This window comes from Xiphophorus couchianus, chromosome 12 (genome assembly GCF_001444195.1).
Source record: "Xiphophorus couchianus chromosome 12, X_couchianus-1.0, whole genome shotgun sequence".
In the NCBI taxonomy this organism is placed as follows: domain Eukaryota; kingdom Metazoa; phylum Chordata; class Actinopteri; order Cyprinodontiformes; family Poeciliidae; genus Xiphophorus; species Xiphophorus couchianus.
This window is the reverse complement of record NC_040239.1, coordinates 32,067,935-32,086,630: the sequence shown is the minus strand read 5'-3', so window position 1 is coordinate 32,086,630 and position 18,696 is coordinate 32,067,935. Positions and strand designations below refer to the sequence as shown.

Here is an 18,696-nt window from a genome sequence, read left to right as displayed (position 1 = left end):
TGAAATTAAAGAAGCTATTAATAGTGTTAAATCAAATAAATCCCCTGGTACAGATGAACTTACATCAGAACTTTATAAGATGTTCTCAGAAGAACTCACTCCATTTTTACATTCTGTATTTATTGAAAGCATTAGTAATGAAAGACTCCCCCCATCACTTTCTCAAAGGTTAATTATTCTAATCCCAAAACCTCAGAAGGATGCATTAATTTTGGATAATTGATGTCCTATTTCTTTACTTAACAGTGATTACAAAGTTTTAGCCAGTTGTTTGGCAAAAAAAAAAAAAAAAAGTTCTTAGTGGTATTATAGAGGAATCTCAGAACGGCTTTATGGCTGGAAGGCATATTATTGATAATATAAGATTGGTTCTTGATATCTTAGACTATCCAGAAATGGTTTCAGCTAACAGCTTTATTTTATTGTTAGATTTTCAAAAATCATTTGACTCTATAGAACATGAGTTCATCTTCAAAGCCCTCAGCTTATTTGGCTTTGGAGAGAATTTTCAACAATCAATCCGCACTCTTCATGCTTATGGAAATAGCTCAATAAAATTACCCCATGGAACTACCAAAAGATTTAAAATAGAACATGGGATTGGTCAGGGCTGCCCTGTATCACCCTTTTTGTTTCTTCTCCTTATGCAAATTCTAGCTACTTTTATTAAAAATAGTGATTTCAAAGGCAGTCCAGTTGCAGGAAAAACTCTTGAGTCAACTAGCTGATGACACAACTTTATTCTTACAAGATAGGATTCAAATTGATGTTGCACTTAAACTTTTAAATACATTTTCTGTAGCCTCTGGTTTTAAACTTAACTTATCTAATGTGAACTTTAATCCCTTATGTGAACTTCTTTCAATCAATAGTTGTAATGGATTATCTCAGTCAGGAATTCATGTGAAGTCTGAAGTTAAATATCTTGGGGAAACTATAGTTAAAGAGCAAACAGCAAGAATTAACAAAAACTTTGATCCAATTATACCCTCCTGCCAACAAATATTTAATCTATGGTTACAGAGAGACCTGACCATCACTGACCATCAAGTCCTGCTGGCCAAAACTGAAGGTCTTTCTCATCTTGTCTATGCCAGTTCAGCCCTTAATGTCTCAAACAGCCTTTGCACTAAAATCGATCAAATACTCTTTGATTTCATTTGAGAAAAAAGCCTCATCTTATTAAGAAGAATGTTATGATCAATAGACTAAGTTCAGCTCCCAGTGGCGCAGCCCGGTGATGCGAAGTGAAACAGGTGCATCTAAATAAATTAGAGCAATACAGAAATGTTGTTGTATTTACTTAAATAAATGTTAATTTGCATTAAAAATTCTGTTAAAAAGTGAAAAAAATGGCAACTTTTGTCTCCAGGACTAGACGTCATACCCTTATAATTACCTCTTTTTCTTTTTGCAAGGTGGGATCAAGTCATTGTCCCCCAAGTCAACAAATACTTCAAGTATTTTTACTTTAACACTGAAATCCCAAGTTAAGAAATACAACTATTAGGATAAGCTTAGAAATATGCCAAGTTCTATATTGAGATTCTTAAATGACTAATTTAAGCAATTATAGCATCTTAATGAAGAATAATAATTTAAAAAACAAATATGTGGAGAAATTTGGCAGAGTAAGCAGCAGAAACTGAACTTTAAAAACTAAACAAACGAAAAACCTGATTTGATGTTGCATTTCTCAGTACCACACATGGATTATTATCTATTTGATCTCTTGTAGCTTCACTGTCCTCATCAAATCCAGGCTTCCCGTGTCTCTGGTTCAACACATCCAGGTTCTCTATCCATCTGCCACAAGGCTTCATTCGTTTGATCGCGCAGAAACTGTACTGCTTCCATTTTTTTCTGCTTCCTTAGTCTCTAGTGAAGGAAGGTGGCTGGTGATGGCGTTGACTCACTAGCGCCACCTCTTGGCTAAAAAAAAACCCCTGAGAAGGAACCCATAAGTCACTCCCCAGGACAGAACAACATATGCAAGGCTTCTTTTCAACACATTTTACAATTTATTTTATCACACACACATTAGCTTATGTTAAATTTAATGTTTATGTTTGAATCGTCATTATTTTTCAATTTCCAACAAGTGGAAAATTATTCATCAAAAATAAACATAACTACAATCCAGTAGTTTTTGTTAATACTGGAATAGTGCAACTAACTGATGAAAGAAATACAACTTGCTAACTTTCCAGATTACTTCAGTCTCCATGAGGTCAATGGCAATAATAATTCAAGTTGTAAAGATGATCAGATGGTTCAAGCTATGCTTTGGGCTTCAGTTAATCCATGTCTCTCTGATTTGCAGTCATTTCTGATTCACTCCTGTTCGGTCTGTTTGGAACATCCATCTTCCCAGCCCGGAGAGACTGAAATGCATCTCGAAATTTCTGAGAACCAAAACAATACAGCATGGGGTCCAGACAACTGTTCACACCGGCTAAGATCCAGGTGGTGTAGTAGGCCGTCTCAATCTGCTGGAGAACACTGCATTCTCCCAGATAGAATTTCTTCAACACGACTCCCAGAGTTCGTACAATATTCAAAGGCAGGAAGCACATGCCGAATATAAGCAGGCACACACCTATCATCCTCTGAGATTTCAGCTTGACTTTCAGACCTTTGGCTGTGCTGATGTTAAGGTTTGTCAGTGTGTTTGCCAAGCGGCTATAGCAGATAGCAGAGACAGAGAAAGGAAACAGGAATCCAAAGATGAACAGGAAGAAGTTAATGATGAAATAGAAATTGGTCAGATTTCTCTGATGGATGGAGAGACATTGACTGCTCCCTTTGTCTGTGCTGGGAGGGAGCAGGACTGCATAGATCAGAGCCTGGATCGCCAACAAACACCACACACATGCACAGAGTTTTCGAACAAAAGCCTTCCGCTTGAAGCGGCAGCTTTTGTTGAAGTGCACCACAGTAATGTAGCGATGGATGCTGATGAGAGTAAGAAATATAGTGCTGCCGTAAAAATGTGAGCTCAGCAGGGCGATCTTCACCTGGCAGAGGAAGTGGCCAAAGGGCCAGTCATTACCCATGGCGAAGTACACAGCCATCAAGGGGGTCACCGGAGTGGCGATGGCGTCACTCAGGGCCAGGTGGAACTGCAGGATGGTTCCAGACGTCCAGCATGGAAAACGACAACAGAACACCCACAAGCTGAACATATTTAGGAGGAATCCGATGAAGAAGACCAGACACAGGAAGAAGGTGAGAGCAAAATGCTGGTTCTCTCCCTGACAATCAGATGAGTTGTTGGTGGTTAGTGGTGTTGTGAAATCCCCAACACTGGTCACTTCCACCATGTTTTTTGTTGCAACACCTGTGAGCAAAAAGCAGGTTAGTGCTTTAGTATTATGTACTCTATTGATTAAAATCTTAATATCTGGATCATAATAAGGTTGTAGGCTGAGCTCAAAAATGCAAAAACAACCTAAGGCAGAAAGAACATATGCAGAGGAAACAGAACATTGAAACCTGCTTTTAAACTCAAACAGGCTGGTTACAAAAGTTGAAGACCATTTCCTTTTTATACTTTAAAAATAGAAATGAAAGTATCAAAAAGTGGTCAGCAGTTAGGGCATGTTGATTATCTTAATATTCATTGAGGCATGCAAAATGTGAGTACCAATTTTGCATGCCTTGCAGTAGGCTGGTGGAGACATAATGTCCCTTTCAGTGGAATTTAAACCAATAAATTGTGCATCCATTTTTTTTTCAATGCATTTGAGGATTTTTACAGAAATGTTCAATGACTGCCTCACTGCTGTGATGGAACATTGTGAGAGGCTTTGCTTGTGCAGCTCAACAATCCCGCTATGTTCAAACAGAAAAACGTTTGTGCATGGCTCCAGAAGAGTGGGAATATGGCACGAAAGAGAGATTTATGTACAGATTTCAATTTTTTAAGTCAATAGTTTGAAACTTCTGATCAGTTGATGCACAGGAAATTTGAGTTTAAATGCAGGTTTGTCTCCTGATTTTTTTGTCTCTTGGTTCTGCTTTTTCTATTTGCATTTTGAAACCCTGCTGGTGATAATCTATCAGCATGAAATGACCATATTTGGATTTTCTTCTCTTGTCTTAATGGGAAAAATCAATTAGAGAAAGCAATGGAAAAGAGAAAGGGAAGAATACTTTCATTTTGGCATATTAGATCTTATCCTATAGCTTGTCAACAAATAAACAGTTTCCCCCAACCCTAACCCTTGCTGCTCAATAAAGTCTATTCTATTCTATTCTATTCTAACACAAACACATGATGCATATAAACTCACACCAAAGGGAATTCACATCAACAGCTCATTTCAGATGTGCAATTGTGAATTTTCATTGGTTGTTTAAAAACAATTTTAACGGCTTTTTTGCGTGATAGATTGTTTTCTGTTTCTGACTGTGGACCAATACGCTTCCTCATCAGTTCATACACACATATAATCTCTATGCCTTCTTCTTGTTGAAACCCATGTACTTAACCTCTGGACAGCAGTTTTTTCGTTCTCTTCCTGGTTTGATATTTTTGGAATTAAAGAAATAAATATATGTGAGAACACTCAAATATTAATGAATAGAGCCTCAGAAGATACTTATAAAACAGGAGAACTGTGACCACATTTAAAACCACGATACTTTACTATTTATCAATAAAATTTTATGTACTTGTAAGCCTATTGCAATAAGCAATAAATTACTTCATTGCATGATGAATTAACAGGAGCTCAGTAATTTTCATTCTGATGACTAAGATTCTTTGTTTACAGACACTTCATAATCCCTTTTATTTATGGTTTTGGTTGTGTGAGGTTTTATTTACTGTTTTTGGTAGTTTTGTTTCCCTTTTCTAAATATTTAAAGTATCCTCCCATTCCAGAGTAAAGTGCTGTAAAATATATTGATCTCTGAGAAGGTAAACTTGCATTATTTAAAAATCCTAATCAAAAGGAATATTTAAAATCCTTCAATTCTTGAATCCAATCTGTGGCAGCACAAAAAATGTATATTTTTTCCTTTCTCTTGCTTATATCATTTAACATGCTTGCATGTTACAATTACATATATTTTTTAAAATATGTAATTAATATAACTTAATTTTTTCATGAGCCTCCATCATTTGCTCTGGTCATTTGAACTAAAGCAGAACTGGCGAGTAGGGCGTTATGTTGTACATTTTTCATTCTTTCTTTTGTTTTATTAATTGAAGTGAGTCAAAAAATCCCTGAATTAAGCACCACATTTTATTCCTGATTTGAGTGTTGTTACAGAACGGAGAAGCAATGCATTTACACCTAAACCCCAGCTGATCCCATCACACTTCCTCAAAGCAAAGTTCTGACATTTCACTGTGGTGGAATCGTGTGGCCACTCAGGCAGTTCACTTCAGTAAATCCAGGTTTTCAAAAAACAACAAGAAAGACTTCTATTAATATTGAAATGTTTTACATACAACCGGTTAAACACATAAGACAAAGGATTTTGTTGGTGGTCATTTATCTTCTTGAGGAAAATTATCTAAAATTTCATGACTGAGTTTTCTAAAACTCTAGAAGTTATTACATGAGAAATTTGTCCATACTTGTGCATAGCAGTTTGGACAGATGAATGCGACACTCTCAAGTATTTGGAAATTGATCCCAGGATGAATCAGACTTGTGTAGCTGCACAATTCTCCTCCTGATATTTGCTGAATTTTAAACATGTCAAACCAGAAAGCAGGTTGTTCCAGGTGTGAGCTCAAAATACACCCACAGTCACACAGTTTAGATACTGACTAAATGCATGTCAACTTATGAATTTGAAGAAAGCTAGAAAATAAATGTTTAAAAAATGTTTTCACTTAGTTTTCTGGCATTTGGCAAATAGAAATATTTTTTAAAATTGTAACTGATTTAAAATAATAGATGTTTGCTCTGATATAAGTTCAGAAGAAAATGTCTTTTTATTTTGGTGTATGATTTCAACTGTAAACAAGGAATTAAAGTTATAGCACAAAAAGTTGACCAGAACAAAGTTAATTTAAATTTGAACTAAAATATCATTGGTACCATTTCCCATCATGTAAATACAGAATCTGCCTATTCTCATCACATTTTCACGTGTTATTATTAAGCTAATATTTAGTGCATTCGTATTTTTAAGGTGTTGCTGTAAGACACATGAATACATTAACAGTCCTACTTGGAGTTTTTTAAAAACCTGGTCTCATTTGTAGATGTACCTGATAATGTAAAGGTCTCATCAGTACACAGCTGGATATTCTATAAATACTGCAACACTTTGGCTGAGAGAGGAAATAATTCTGCAACAGCAGTTATCTTGCATTTAATGAGGTTTTCACTCATTTTTTAATTTAGTTTGCATATGTAAATGATATGTAGCGTCTTACTTATTACAAAATAACATCCATTTCACCATATCAAATAAAACTCATCTGTTACCTATCAGAACTGATGTCGGTATCTGGGGAGACTCCCACAGATAACACTAAAAGTCCCCACATATATTTCACTCCATCCAGATTTAATTCAGTTCACTAAATATCTTTTAAGCTAAAATGTTTTACAGAACATTTGAACAAACATCATTTAACTTCTAACTGCACATGGTTCTTTGTATATAATAGTTTAGAGAGAGCTTACCAGGACCTGTTGTCAGGGTGAAAATCATCTCATCTGCCACACTTGTCAGTAGCTGCATGGGAAGTTGCCAAATGAGTGGGTTTTTTTTCCCTTCACATTGTGGGTAAGTGCTAGTGCTTTGCAAAGTAAAGTGATGCAGCACTGCTCAAGAGCTGAACCAGCGTCATACGAAAGAATATTTACAATTTATTTTGCAAATAACTGTTTATTTACACCACTGGCACAGATCAAATATTTCACACAGATAACAGAGTCATGTATGAAAATACTATATTTCTACACAAAAATGAAACAATTGTAAAAAAAAACCAAAAAAAACATCAAAACAGAAAATACTCAGATGCTGAATCACAATGCAAGAGAGAAAAAACATCTAACTCCTACAGAGGGTGACAGAGAGAAAAACTCATCCAGCACAGAAACGCATAACGTCCTTCTGGCCAGCAGCCAGTAACAGTATTTCCTCCCCAGCCGCCTCAGCTTGCGGCCCCCCTCAGACCGGGGTGGTTGGAGCGGAGGAGGAGGACGTGGTGGGCACCGTCACAGGATGCAGCCCCAGGTCCAGAGACGTAGGCTCGTCTGGGGGCGTCGGACTCTTCTTGTGGGCCTCCAGCTTCTCTGTCAGCTGACTGTGCAGCTCCTTCAGCGGATCACTGCACTGTCACACACAGCGTAGCAGAATGAGTCAGCATGCAGGGGAACGCATGAGAGCTGAGCTCAAAACAGCTCCAAGGATCCTAATCATCAAATATCTCCATTACTTTATGATACAGGGAGAGTTATTAGGGTTTATATTAAGAAACCTTTTAGAAGGTCAAATTAAAATCTGAACTTTCTGAAGAGACAGATTTTAAAGGAACCTAACAGAAGGTTGACCATCTGACAAATGCTGCGTTTCCATTAAAAACAGAATTGTGTGAATTGAAATTACAAAAATATATTTGCTTAATGGAAACTTGGCAATTTTAGAAAATCTCACGTTTTTCTATAAAAGGTTTTTGCGCTACGATGAGGTTGTTTTTCTGCCGTATCAAAATAGATGTACTTCACAAAATTGGAAAGGAAACACTTTTTTCCACAAGTCACAGGTGTTATTACTGGAGAAAACCACAAAAACAACAGAAAGCTGTGGAAAGATGATAGTTCGTTTTTGGTTTTTGGACAATACTGGCTCCACCAGAGCTCTCACAGTGTCACACAGTTTATACAAAATTGTGTGTCATTCCAACATATTAAACCTTATGTAAAATCTCCCTCTACAAATGTTGTAGCCACTCCTAAGTATAAGGGGCCGGTCACTCCGACACTTGAATAAGATGCAGACGTCTCTGATAAATGATGAGCGCTAGTTCCATGGCTAAATTGTGAATATAATCTCATTTAACTGTTTACATCCTTTGATGCCATTATTTTTAATGACTTATCATGTGAATAAACTATTCACATGTGGTTTTAATTTGATTTCTTATTTAATGGAAATCAAAAATTGCAAATTTGTGTTTTTTTTGACATTAGCAGAATGTAGACACAGATTTGCGGATATTTGTAATCAGACCATTGGAACCATTGGTTCCTACATTAATAATGTCACACTTCCACTTTCCCCTCCCAGTGGCACTGGTGCATGGCAGCCTCTCCTCTGCCAGACTGCCCCAGGGCAGCTGTTGCTACTATTGCCACCATCAGTGTGTGAATGTGTGTGTGGATGGGTGAATGACTGAATGGAGTGTGAGGCGCTTTGGGGTCCTCTGGACTTGATAAAGTGCTATTCAGGTACAGGTCATTACCATTTCCGTGGCTCTAATCAGTCATTTATATTTAGATTTATGGTACAAAGGCTGAACTATGGAAACAAAGCCTGATAACATGTTTGAGCTGCAAAGCAACTCTGACACAAAGATAGACAGAATTACCTGTCCTCTCTCATCAGCCAGGATCTGAGCCGTCTCATCATCAGGTCAGCATTGTCCAGGATGCTGACCCATCCCTCATTACATCATAGCCCACAGTTTTCAAGCATTTAACTTTAACCTGATCCAGAGCATCACATGATTCTGGGAGACAATCAATAACAATTTTCCGCAGTCACTCAGCAAATGAGGGAAAGGTAAGTGTGTGACATGTAGACTGAGTCAGATGTGGAGCTGTGAGTCTGGGGATGCTGGTGTGAATTCTCAGAATAGGAACTTTGTACAGGCTCATAAGATCATGTAGGTGTTACTGTCAGGGCCTGAGACAGTCTGAGTCTATTTGCTACTGCAAATCTCTGGGATGAGAAGAACTCAGGACAAACGTGACAGAGGATTTTTATTAAATTTGTAAAAAGAAAAAGTGTTAGCTATTATAGATCTAACAAGGTAACAACAGACAACTCTCTCAGTGTGTCTGCAGCTGCTGCGCCTGATCAGCCCTACCTTCATGTCGAGACCTAAGCATGCTGAGACTTCCTGTTTACCCTAAATGAGCTGGAAGTGGAAACCGTGGAAACCATGCCTACCTGTTTTGGGGGCTCCAGTGTTTGCATCAGCGTTTCCAAATATGAAGGCAGCACTTTGTGGTGGAGATGCAGCAACATGCGCAGAATGTGTCTGTGGACGTTTTCTTTACTGTGAAATAAACACATACACACACACACACACAGAAACGGTCACATGCGCTCCCAGGTAGAAAGCCATGAGTGAGAGCGAAGCCTTCATCCCGTATCAAACAGCCAAAATCATTTCATTTCCTACTAAACCATTCTGGTCCCTCTGAATCTGTAAGTGGAAGCAGTCTTAAATAGAAATGACTAAAGCATGTGTAACCTCTCTATTATAGAATACAATCATTGTTTTATCAACATGTGAATTAAACTTAGATTTCTTTCAAAGAAAATGGCAAACCTGAAAGTGAGGTGAAAAACTTCTGTTTGGAAAGTTTACAGATAGACGGAAATATTTCTCATTCATCTGTGACCTTATAAATAAACCTGTCACAATAAGATAAATTAAAATTAGCTCAATAATTTCCCTTTGAGTGATTATTTGTTTATTTTCCTCCGGTCTCTTTTTCTACCAGGCTGGATGACGAAACGCCCCGCCCCCTCCTTCCTTCAGCTGAAGGTTGATGAGGCAGTGTTTGCATTATTAGGTCATTATCACAATATTAGTTGAAAATGGTCTCAAAACACACAGCATAACTAGCTTATGACCAACTTTTAACATTAACGATGGAGAAACTAATCACTCTTCAGGATAGTGATCTCTGTACTAAAAACAGGAAGTGATGAAGAGGAAGAACCATATCTATATGGAACTTGAGGTGAAAGACACCTCTCATGTTTCCTGTTGGTAAGTCAGCGTTTCTGCAGTGTGAGGAGGAGCTGCAGGAGGAACAGACCAACTGATACACCAAGACTAAAACCATCACGAATTTGCTCGACACCAGCTGATAGAAAACTAAACAGGTGGCCTTAAAGTGGAGCCAGGCACATGCAGACAGTGAAGAGCCTGCTGTATGGAAGCCCTGACAGCACGAGTGTCAAAGTCTGGCTGGTGTAATTAAAATTGGCTTGTGAGATCATTCTAAACAGCTACTATAATAACACTACAAATCCCAGAATGCTCTGCTGGTGGGTTGGGGCATCAATCTGGACCCACAAGCCACCCCCTCCTCCTGTGCTAATGTTCATTAGCGACCTCATGCTAACATCAGTCCCATCAGCAGAAGAAGGGACGTCTGGCTTGAAACAGAGTTCATCTCCTAAAACGGTCAGTTTCATTTAAGACTTTTCAAAGTTTCAGCAAAAATAATTAACCTAACAGCTCATTAAGTAGTATGTATTTGACTCACATTATAAAGGGGCACTATTATGCAAAATCTACTTTTTTGAACTATACATCTTTAATAATGTTAATCTCTCATCAAAAACATACCTAGTGTTGCCTTGATTCTTTCATGAATGTCTGAGAAATCCTTTAATCTCCACGGCAACCACTCAGCGGTGCAGAACACCTAGTTGGACCTAGCACTGCTTTAAAACTACCTTAAAACTGCAGGTCCTCCCCGGAGTTGCAGTTTCCAGACTTTTGTCTCACAGTTCATCCCTCCCAACTCTGCTCCTTCAGACTAGCTAGAAGCAATTAGCTGATGTGTAGTGGAACTACACATCTGCAGAGCTTGTTATAGGAGCTACTTCTCCTGAAATGTCGGTAAAAGCGTTAAAGGGTTAATAGAGGTGAGATGTTGTGATGACTTCCTGACAGCGGAGTTTCAAAACAAGCAGGAGTTTTTAAAGAGACAGAGGTCCAATTTCAAGAAGTTTAATTAAGAGCAAAATTTATTATAAGTCATTGTATATGTATATGAAGCCTTTTTAAATTGCAAATTGAAGATAACATAGTTACTGTATTGCGCTATAAAATGGCACTAAATGTCTGGAAAATACACAATACACATATTTAACTTTAGGGAAGTTAAAGTTAAATATATGTATTTACTTTAACTTCCTTAAAGTTAAACCATATTTAACTTTAAGAAAGTTAAATATGGTTTAAATAGTTGGTCTCTCGCTTCAACACCTTCAAATACAGTGTAGAGTAGACGTCATGACGGCTGCTGATGATGTTACAGACCCTGCAATTACCTCCAGAAAACATTTTAATCATGTCCCACAGCTAGTGATAACATGACTGGATATTTGAGTATGTATGTATGACTCTGACCATGTGCTGAATAAGAAAATGAAATAAATGTATACTTGTGAATCTAGTTTCCAAATTATTGCTATAAGGAGTGGAAGTGATCATGGCAGCAGCGAGAGGGAACCAACCTGGAGAAGGAAGTAAGGAGGAATCCGTCGAAGACAACAGAGCAGAACTCCTCCGATCCAAACTCATCAGAGAGCAGGGTGAGGTGAGCAGTCAGCAGGTGCAGGAAGATGTCACCGAAAGCCATGTCATTGTAGGTCTCCACTACAGGTCAAACACACACACACATATACACCCTCAGAGATGGGCAGATAAATGCACCGTCCAGGTCTCTAATCATGAATTAAACAGGGAACTGATTGGGATGGTTATTCACCACCTACAAGCTTTCGGAAACGAGCGACGCTCACCCAGAGCAGGCAGCAGCCGCTGCAGAGCGTTCCTGTTCCTCAGCTTGGCGATGTGTAGAACATAGTAGAGCCCCATTTCACAGGCCACTCTGTTGTCCTGCAGGTATCTGAGGCGGGACACACACACCCTCACACACACCCTCCTTACTCTGCTTTATGTTTCTGTATGACATCACAAAAACTAACGAGTCCATGTGTTGGCTCGATGCACATTTCAGCAAAGGTTGAAATAGAAAAATAACTTAAACAGAAGTTGCTTCACATGATCAGCCTTCATCACCCCTCTGCCCCCCTGGGCTTTACCTGATGAATGCGTCTGGCAGGTTGGTGGGATACGTCAGGGAGCTTTTCTCCTCACTGGGAAGCTTCTGCTCTACTATGAAGGTGTGATCATCAACAACCACAGACATCATAGCAGGCAGGAAGCGGGTCACCACCTCTAAATCCTGATCAAAACAACAAACAAAAACATGAACAAATAATTGAGTGAAAGGAAAAACTGCTAAGACGTATCATTGACATTTTTCTTCTTTCTTATATGATTTAATCCTTATTTAACACCAGAGTCCTGGAAGATGATCAGAACCAGACTGAAAGCAGACTAACAAAGCAGGTATTTTAACGCCAACAGGCTGATTAACATAATTAACCTTTAAAAGTGAAAAGTGAATCTTTCATGATTCTCTACCAGACATCCATACTGCGTGAAGGCAAACACAAAAAGGCTTCATCTTCATCTTAATGCGGCTGGATTGTTGCGCTGCATGCCTGCATTGTGCAGTCACTGCTGAGGTCGGACATTTTACTGTTTTCTAAAAGGTCCTGATTTTTAGAAAACAAACCTGTGGAGGAGTAAGCCTCCGTTAGCTCCTTCCTTTGAGCATGCTGCGTGTTCTCCTGATCAAAAGCTAACAACAGGGATACTAAGGTTTAAAACCTGCATAAAATTCAGCAGTAAGAAATAATTGTCTTTCCCTTCTTTATGTTTGTAAGACAGTAGTATCTCTCTGTTATGATACAACCACCTGAACTATTATAGGCTGTTTATTCTTTTATTATCAGCCAGCAGAGGATCAACTGTACACATCCCATGCAGTATCTGTCAAACCTTGTCATCTGCAGGTTTCCAAAGGATTTTCCCTGTCAGAACTCCATACTTTTCCCAGACACAAGTTTTTGTCTAGTATAAAAATTCACAATTAAATTTGTGGAGAACTCAGGCTGCAGAAACTGGACCAACATCAGATCTTTCCTCTAAACCAGTGGTTCTCAAATGGGGGTACGTGTACCCCTGGGGGTACGTGGAGGTACTGCAGGGGGTACGTGAAGCTTTTCAAAATATCTTTAAAAAATCAGTAGGCTCCTCATAATAAGTCTTGGGAAAAATTAGTTTGTAAAAAGTTCGATAAAATATAAATGTGTGTTCATGCACTGAATTTTATATTCAGTATTTAGTTTCAATATCCTTTAAAATAAAACGGTTTGACTGGTTTTATACCTTCCTAGTGGTCAGCGTCTTCTGTTTTTCTTTTTTGTTTAACCATGCAATGTTTGCAATATGGATGTATTTGTCAGGTTCACTGATATAAGTTGTTTGGCTTTAATAAATCAGACAGTGATTTTACAGCACTGTACCCCTTTTTAATTCCAAAAATGTTTTGCCCGTGTCAGGGGGTACTTGACTAAAAATATATTTTTAAGGGGGTACATCACTGAAAAAAGTTTGAGAACCACTGCTCTAAACACATTCCGACATGTTGGATGTTTTTGTAAACATTCTTGTGAATACACACCAAGCGAGGCTCCTTAAAGACCTGGCTGTCGATCATGTCCCACGCTCCCTGACCCAGAGACAGCATCCTGAGGAGCAGCAGCAGGTCTGGGCTGTCCTGTTTACACACACAGACACACACACACACACACATTACACTGATACTGTAGAAACAAAACAATAAAGTTAGAAACTGAAAAATATCTAAACAGTGTGTTGATAAAAAGCACAACTAATACCATCCATCCACACTCTATACACACACAAGCAGCTGGTGTAGTGATGGATTTGACCACCTGATGCCGTCAGCCACAAGAAGACACAATAGATTTTGGAGTTTGGAAGAATGCTGAAATATTCCTCAACTCATTTTGTTCAAACAGTTAAGAAAAGAATCCTTTCCATTATCTAAATAAATTGAATTATTTTTTTCTTTGGTTGAGCCTCTTGCCTGGGGTGACTAGAGCAACTGCTCCACCAGAAGTAGCTAACACTAAAGTGTGTGTGAGGCCTAATGTGACTGAGTGGCCTCACTTTACAATTTCTGTCTTTAGGAGAAAAAAAATCTCCAGATATTGAGTATCTGGGAAGCATTTACACACTTATCCACATTTCACATTCTGGGCTGTTCCAAATTGGATTAAGTGAATGAATTTTCTCAAAATCATCAAAAAATACCCCATTATGACAATGTGAAAAAATGTATTTTGTGTAGTATTCTCATCTTCTGAGACACTGAACTTTGGGTTTTTAGAAACTATTAACATCAAAATTACAAGGACTAAAATCTTGACATATTTCACTATATGTATGAGTATAATCCAAGAATCAGGAAGCATTGGAAAATATTTAGATTTTTTGAGCTGTTCTAGCATACTTTAGATGCAGCTTCAGGGAAAAGCTTTAAGAAGTTTTACATCCTGCTGTTATTTGTTAGTTGTCCTACATAAAGAGGCCATTGTCTTTCAGACCGCCTCACCCTGGGTAAAGCGTCCTGACTCAGCAGCTCCTGTACGTTCCTGATTAAACTCAGGACCAGGGTGTTGCAGGCAAACGGGTCACACAGGATCATGGACAGATCTCTGGAACACACAGAAAATCTTTAGTGACAGACCCATCCCAGAGCAGACCCTGCTGGTGAGCTGAAGCCGTTGGTTACCCGAGGACCTGCTCCTGGCCCTTCTTCACACCGTCCAGGAAACCCTGCAGCTCTCTGGCTCGTTTGCTGTCCACAAACTTCTCCCGGATGCAGGCGTCCAGACACCAGGTGAACTGTGACGACAAACACCAACAGATTTAGCAGTGAGGGCAGGGCAGGCACTATTTGGCCGTGGGGGTTTGTAGGTGGGAGCTCACCTTGTGGCAGGGGTCCACGGAGCAGATCTCACTGATGTCCAGGTCGTGCAGGGACATCAACAGCTCGGCTCTCAGCGTGCAGTAGTGGACGTTCCGCGTCCGCAGGAAGAGTGTCCGCAGGAACTGCAGCACCATGTCGTACAGCTTCACATTCTTCCCAATCATCTGGGTCAGCTTTAGCACCACCTGCAGGCCAAAGAGAAGCGGTTCATAGAAAACCTCCTGGGTCTTGAATTTCCTCTCTGTGGGTCAGCAGGACATTTTTAAACTTCTATGTTTAGTTTTTGATTTACAAGCACTGTTCCTGGTAATTCCTTTTGTTAGATCCTTGATATTAACTGTTTATTATAAACTCAACATTTGATAGCTTAATGCAGGGAGCAGAGTGCAGCCTGAAGGCAGGTCTGGCCGACTCACCTCGCCCTGGCGCCGGGTTTTAGGCGTGGGACTGAAGAAGTTGTGAAGGATGGAGAGGTCGCTGCTGAACAGGGCTGCTTCCTTCTCCACGATGTACTGCTTCAGAAGGGGGGACACCTCGTCCCCAAACAGAGCCTGGTTGTCCTGCCAGATCTGCCTCTTCACCTCCACAGCACACACCTTGTACAGCTCTTTGTCAGCCATGACCATCTTCAGCTTCTTCTCTGGTACCTGCAGAGTGGGATGAGGATAAAGATTGGGTCTTGATCTTTTCTTGTCAGCTTGCTGTTGCCAAAGCTGCGTGTTGCTGGTAGACATATATTTTTATCAGAGAGATTCAAAACCTCCATTTAATTTATGGGCACCTGGAGCAAACAGTAAGGAGTGAATAGAAAACGTTTCTCAGAACTGAGGAGGTCACACCACAAGAACACCACCCTCCAGTTCTTGGCCTTCTCTCATGGGACAGTGGCCGACTTTAGGACCAATTTATTGGTGCACTCCTATAAACTGGGGGTGTATCCATTAAAATAAATCGGCCCAGAACTTTGGGAGATGGCTTTATACTTACATATAACGCCAATTTTATTCCCTGATCTTTTCTATCTCAGCAAAGGGCTAAAAATCAGCCACTGTGCTCTTCTGCTCTGCTGTGAGTCTGACTGACAGACCAGGTCATGTCTGCATGTTCACATTTAACAATAAAAACCACCCAGAACTGGCAACTCTTGCTATTTCCAGCACCATTGCAAACAAAAAAAAAATCAGTATCAGCCAGAAAACAATAATCAGTGCAACCCTCCTATAAAAACTGAATATTAACAGATTTTAATATTGAGTTAAAAACTGATGGTATACTGAGCTATTGCAGATGGTATATTGTACCATCTAATATAAACTAAAACCCTAAAGCTGAGTGGATTTTAAGGAACATCTGAAAACTTTTGTATCTGTTTTTAATGGATGGCACAGAAAGACCTGTTAGACAGTTTTGCATCGCCAACGTCAGCAGGAAGTTGAAGTCTGGTTTCCTCACCTGACCGAAGGGAACGAACTGTTATGGCAACCTCACTGTTACCTGGTGGAGAGACATTAGCTTGGATGTCTCTAAGCAACAGTTTCATATGAGAGCTTACTTTAGGTAGATGCTTCAGCACCTGCATCACCACTGGCTGTATGGAAGGCATTTTCACCAGAGGAAAGCTCTTCTCCAGCAGCTCTTCAAGCTTCCCATATCTGGAAACAATGGAAAAACACAATACAATCATCGAGTCAAGCTTTCTATTAGCTCTCACAGCGCTCCGCACAGGAAGCATCAGAACCACGCCAGGACTCACCGGTCTTCATCCTTGCCCTCTGCAATGACGGCGACTTGCTCCATCAGCTTCTCTCGAAGCTCGTCGAAGACAGACTGGTGGAACTCCAGCCGCGGGGTCCCGTGAAGGTCGAGAAAGGGCAGAGCGGACTGCAGCGTCGGCAGCAGGATGCCATTCTCCATCTGCAGTCAAGAAAGGCAACAATAACTCATATATCTGAACTGTACGAGTCAGTTGAACACATTCACCTGCTTACTGGAACATTTTTCACTTTTAATTGAGTAATATTGTTATGAGCTATCGCTACTCTGGCTACTCTACGCACCTGGGATAACTTCAGTGCATGAAATACAAGCTCGTTTCAACCAAACATGCATCAGACACAAATCTACAGTTTATGTTGAAGGTGAAAATTCTTCTTTCCACACCAGCTTTATTGTTCTAATGTTGTTTTCTATCTGCTCACCATGCTGTGCCATTTGGAGGCCAGGTGAATATACAATAAACAGTAGATATCACTGGGAGTACACTACCCTGTTCTAACTTATATGCAAGCTATGCTGAAAAAAGTTATCTGGAAAAGGGTTTCTTCTGCCTAAATATGTTTTGTTTAGGCCTTTAAAATATCAGAATTTGGGAGAATTCAAATAGACGATTAAATTAATTAAATGAAAGGTTTCTCTAGATATTAGAACTTGTATCCAAGACATTGTAGCTGATGCTGGAGGAACAGTGGAGCAACTGTTGCCCATCACACACACATTTTGGTTACGTCCTTATGTCAAAAAGTTCTGGAAAAAAGTATTTGATACTCTCAAAGAGATAGTCCAAGACAATATCCTACAGGTGCCCAGAGGTGCCTGATGAAACCAGACCCACATCATATAAGATGTGGATCTTAAAAGTTTGGGACGTTTACAAAATGGAGCAAATTCCACATGTGTGTTACATGTTCAGAGAGGCTGGTTCCTGTTGGTTAACCAGTGAAGTCAGGAAATTCACCTCTTGATAGTACACAACATGACAGAAGGAGTCCGACTGGAGGAAGAGGAAATGATGCTTGTGTTTGCTGTTAGTGCTTGTTAATGTTGTTATTCAACTATCATTTACGTGTACAGCAAATGAGAGCTTTCTCTGCCAATGCCTGGAAATCTACAAATAGAACTTATTTGCACCTTCGTCAAAAGGTATTTGACCATCAAACATTAAACATAAAAGTAATTACAGCATATCTGCAAGCGTTTCTGGACCAGAATATTGGCAAATAACAATAATAATAATGATAACAATAATAATTTTGCACACCGTGAAATGTAAAAATACACATTATAGGATTTTTCTAACAAGTTATGTCCCAATGTAGAACTTGGGACATAAACTACAAAAAAACTTGTTTTAACTATTTGATTCCAAGTATACACATGGGATCTACTTGCTTTGAAAAAAAGCATTACAATTGTTGTACAGCTGCATCTAAGACGTTGGACTAATTACTAATATTAATACTTCTCTAGTTTAATAAAAACGGTTCCTTTCTATCTCAGGCAGTCATATAAACCAGCAAACCTAAAACACCAGCGGTTACCACAGCAACTGGCCAGAATAATTTATGGATTTTTGAAAATTCATAACTTTCCAAGATTTTCTCTGAAATGCACCAGATACATAACATAAGACCCGCTGGGCTGTAGTGGTCACCTGGAACTGATCAATGGCTTTGAGAGGCTCTGTGCAGTTGGTCAGAGTTTCCTTTAAGTCCTCGCCGTTGGCTATCCCGAGCTCCGGCAGGCCCGCGAACATCCTGGCTCCGCTTTGATCCGTCACCCTGGAGCTGATGCAGTAACGAGCTTTCCGGGCAGGATTCCTGGAGCAAAACGGCTAAACGATCCCTAGAAACTGCCCAAAACAGTAGTGAAGTCCACTAACAGACATAACTTCCCTTATGGTAACACAAAAACACTCCGTCGAAAACACTTGCTAAGCAAACGTTCCGGTAATTTTTTTCTGTTTGGGTCTTAATGCACTACCTGTTTAGTGCGCGCTAGAGGCACACTAGTGCACCATACAGACCTCATTCGTGGCATT

At 39.6% G+C, this 18,696-nt stretch overlaps 2 protein-coding genes across 2 annotated transcripts; both read right to left on the bottom strand.

Moving 5' to 3' along the window:
- Positions 1 to 658: 658 nt before the first annotated feature.
- LOC114154972 (P2Y purinoceptor 4) lies at positions 659 to 6,799 on the bottom strand. The gene is made up of 2 exons (XM_028034524.1): positions 6,654 to 6,799; positions 659 to 3,340 (listed from the first exon to the last, which is right to left on the bottom strand). Exons 1-2 carry the CDS (start codon positions 6,709 to 6,711, stop codon positions 2,298 to 2,300), a joined length of 1,101 nt encoding a protein of 366 aa, XP_027890325.1. The 5' UTR covers positions 6,712 to 6,799; the 3' UTR covers positions 659 to 2,297.
- A 39-nt stretch (positions 6,800 to 6,838) lies between these two features.
- nelfb (negative elongation factor complex member B) lies at positions 6,839 to 18,582 on the bottom strand. Its single transcript, XM_028034523.1, has 13 exons — positions 18,310 to 18,582; positions 16,633 to 16,793; positions 16,432 to 16,531; positions 15,296 to 15,526; positions 14,879 to 15,064; positions 14,682 to 14,794; positions 14,502 to 14,604; positions 13,545 to 13,640; positions 12,055 to 12,197; positions 11,752 to 11,858; positions 11,464 to 11,605; positions 9,151 to 9,259; positions 6,839 to 7,311 (listed from the first exon to the last, which is right to left on the bottom strand). Exons 1-13 carry the CDS (start codon positions 18,409 to 18,411, stop codon positions 7,147 to 7,149), a joined length of 1,758 nt encoding a protein of 585 aa, XP_027890324.1. The 5' UTR covers positions 18,412 to 18,582; the 3' UTR covers positions 6,839 to 7,146.
- Positions 18,583 to 18,696: the final 114 nt, after the last annotated feature.

Excerpts from the sequence above, each read along its gene's own strand:
- LOC114154972 (XM_028034524.1), bottom strand. The coding sequence starts at position 6,711 with ATGCAGCTACTGACAAGTGTGGCAGATGAGATGATTTTCACCCTGACA. Across the intron at positions 3,341-6,653 it reads CACCCTGACAACAGGTCCTG|GTGTTGCAACAAAAAACATG; the intron begins GTAAGCTCTCTC and ends TTTTGCTCACAG.
- nelfb (XM_028034523.1), bottom strand. The coding sequence starts at position 18,411 with ATGTTCGCGGGCCTGCCGGAGCTCGGGATAGCCAACGGCGAGGACTTA. Across the intron at positions 15,527-16,431 it reads TGCTGAAGCATCTACCTAAA|GTACCAGAGAAGAAGCTGAA; the intron begins GTAAGCTCTCAT and ends CCCACTCTGCAG. Across the intron at positions 13,641-14,501 it reads GTCAGGACGCTTTACCCAGG|GACAGCCCAGACCTGCTGCT; the intron begins GTGAGGCGGTCT and ends GTGTGTAAACAG.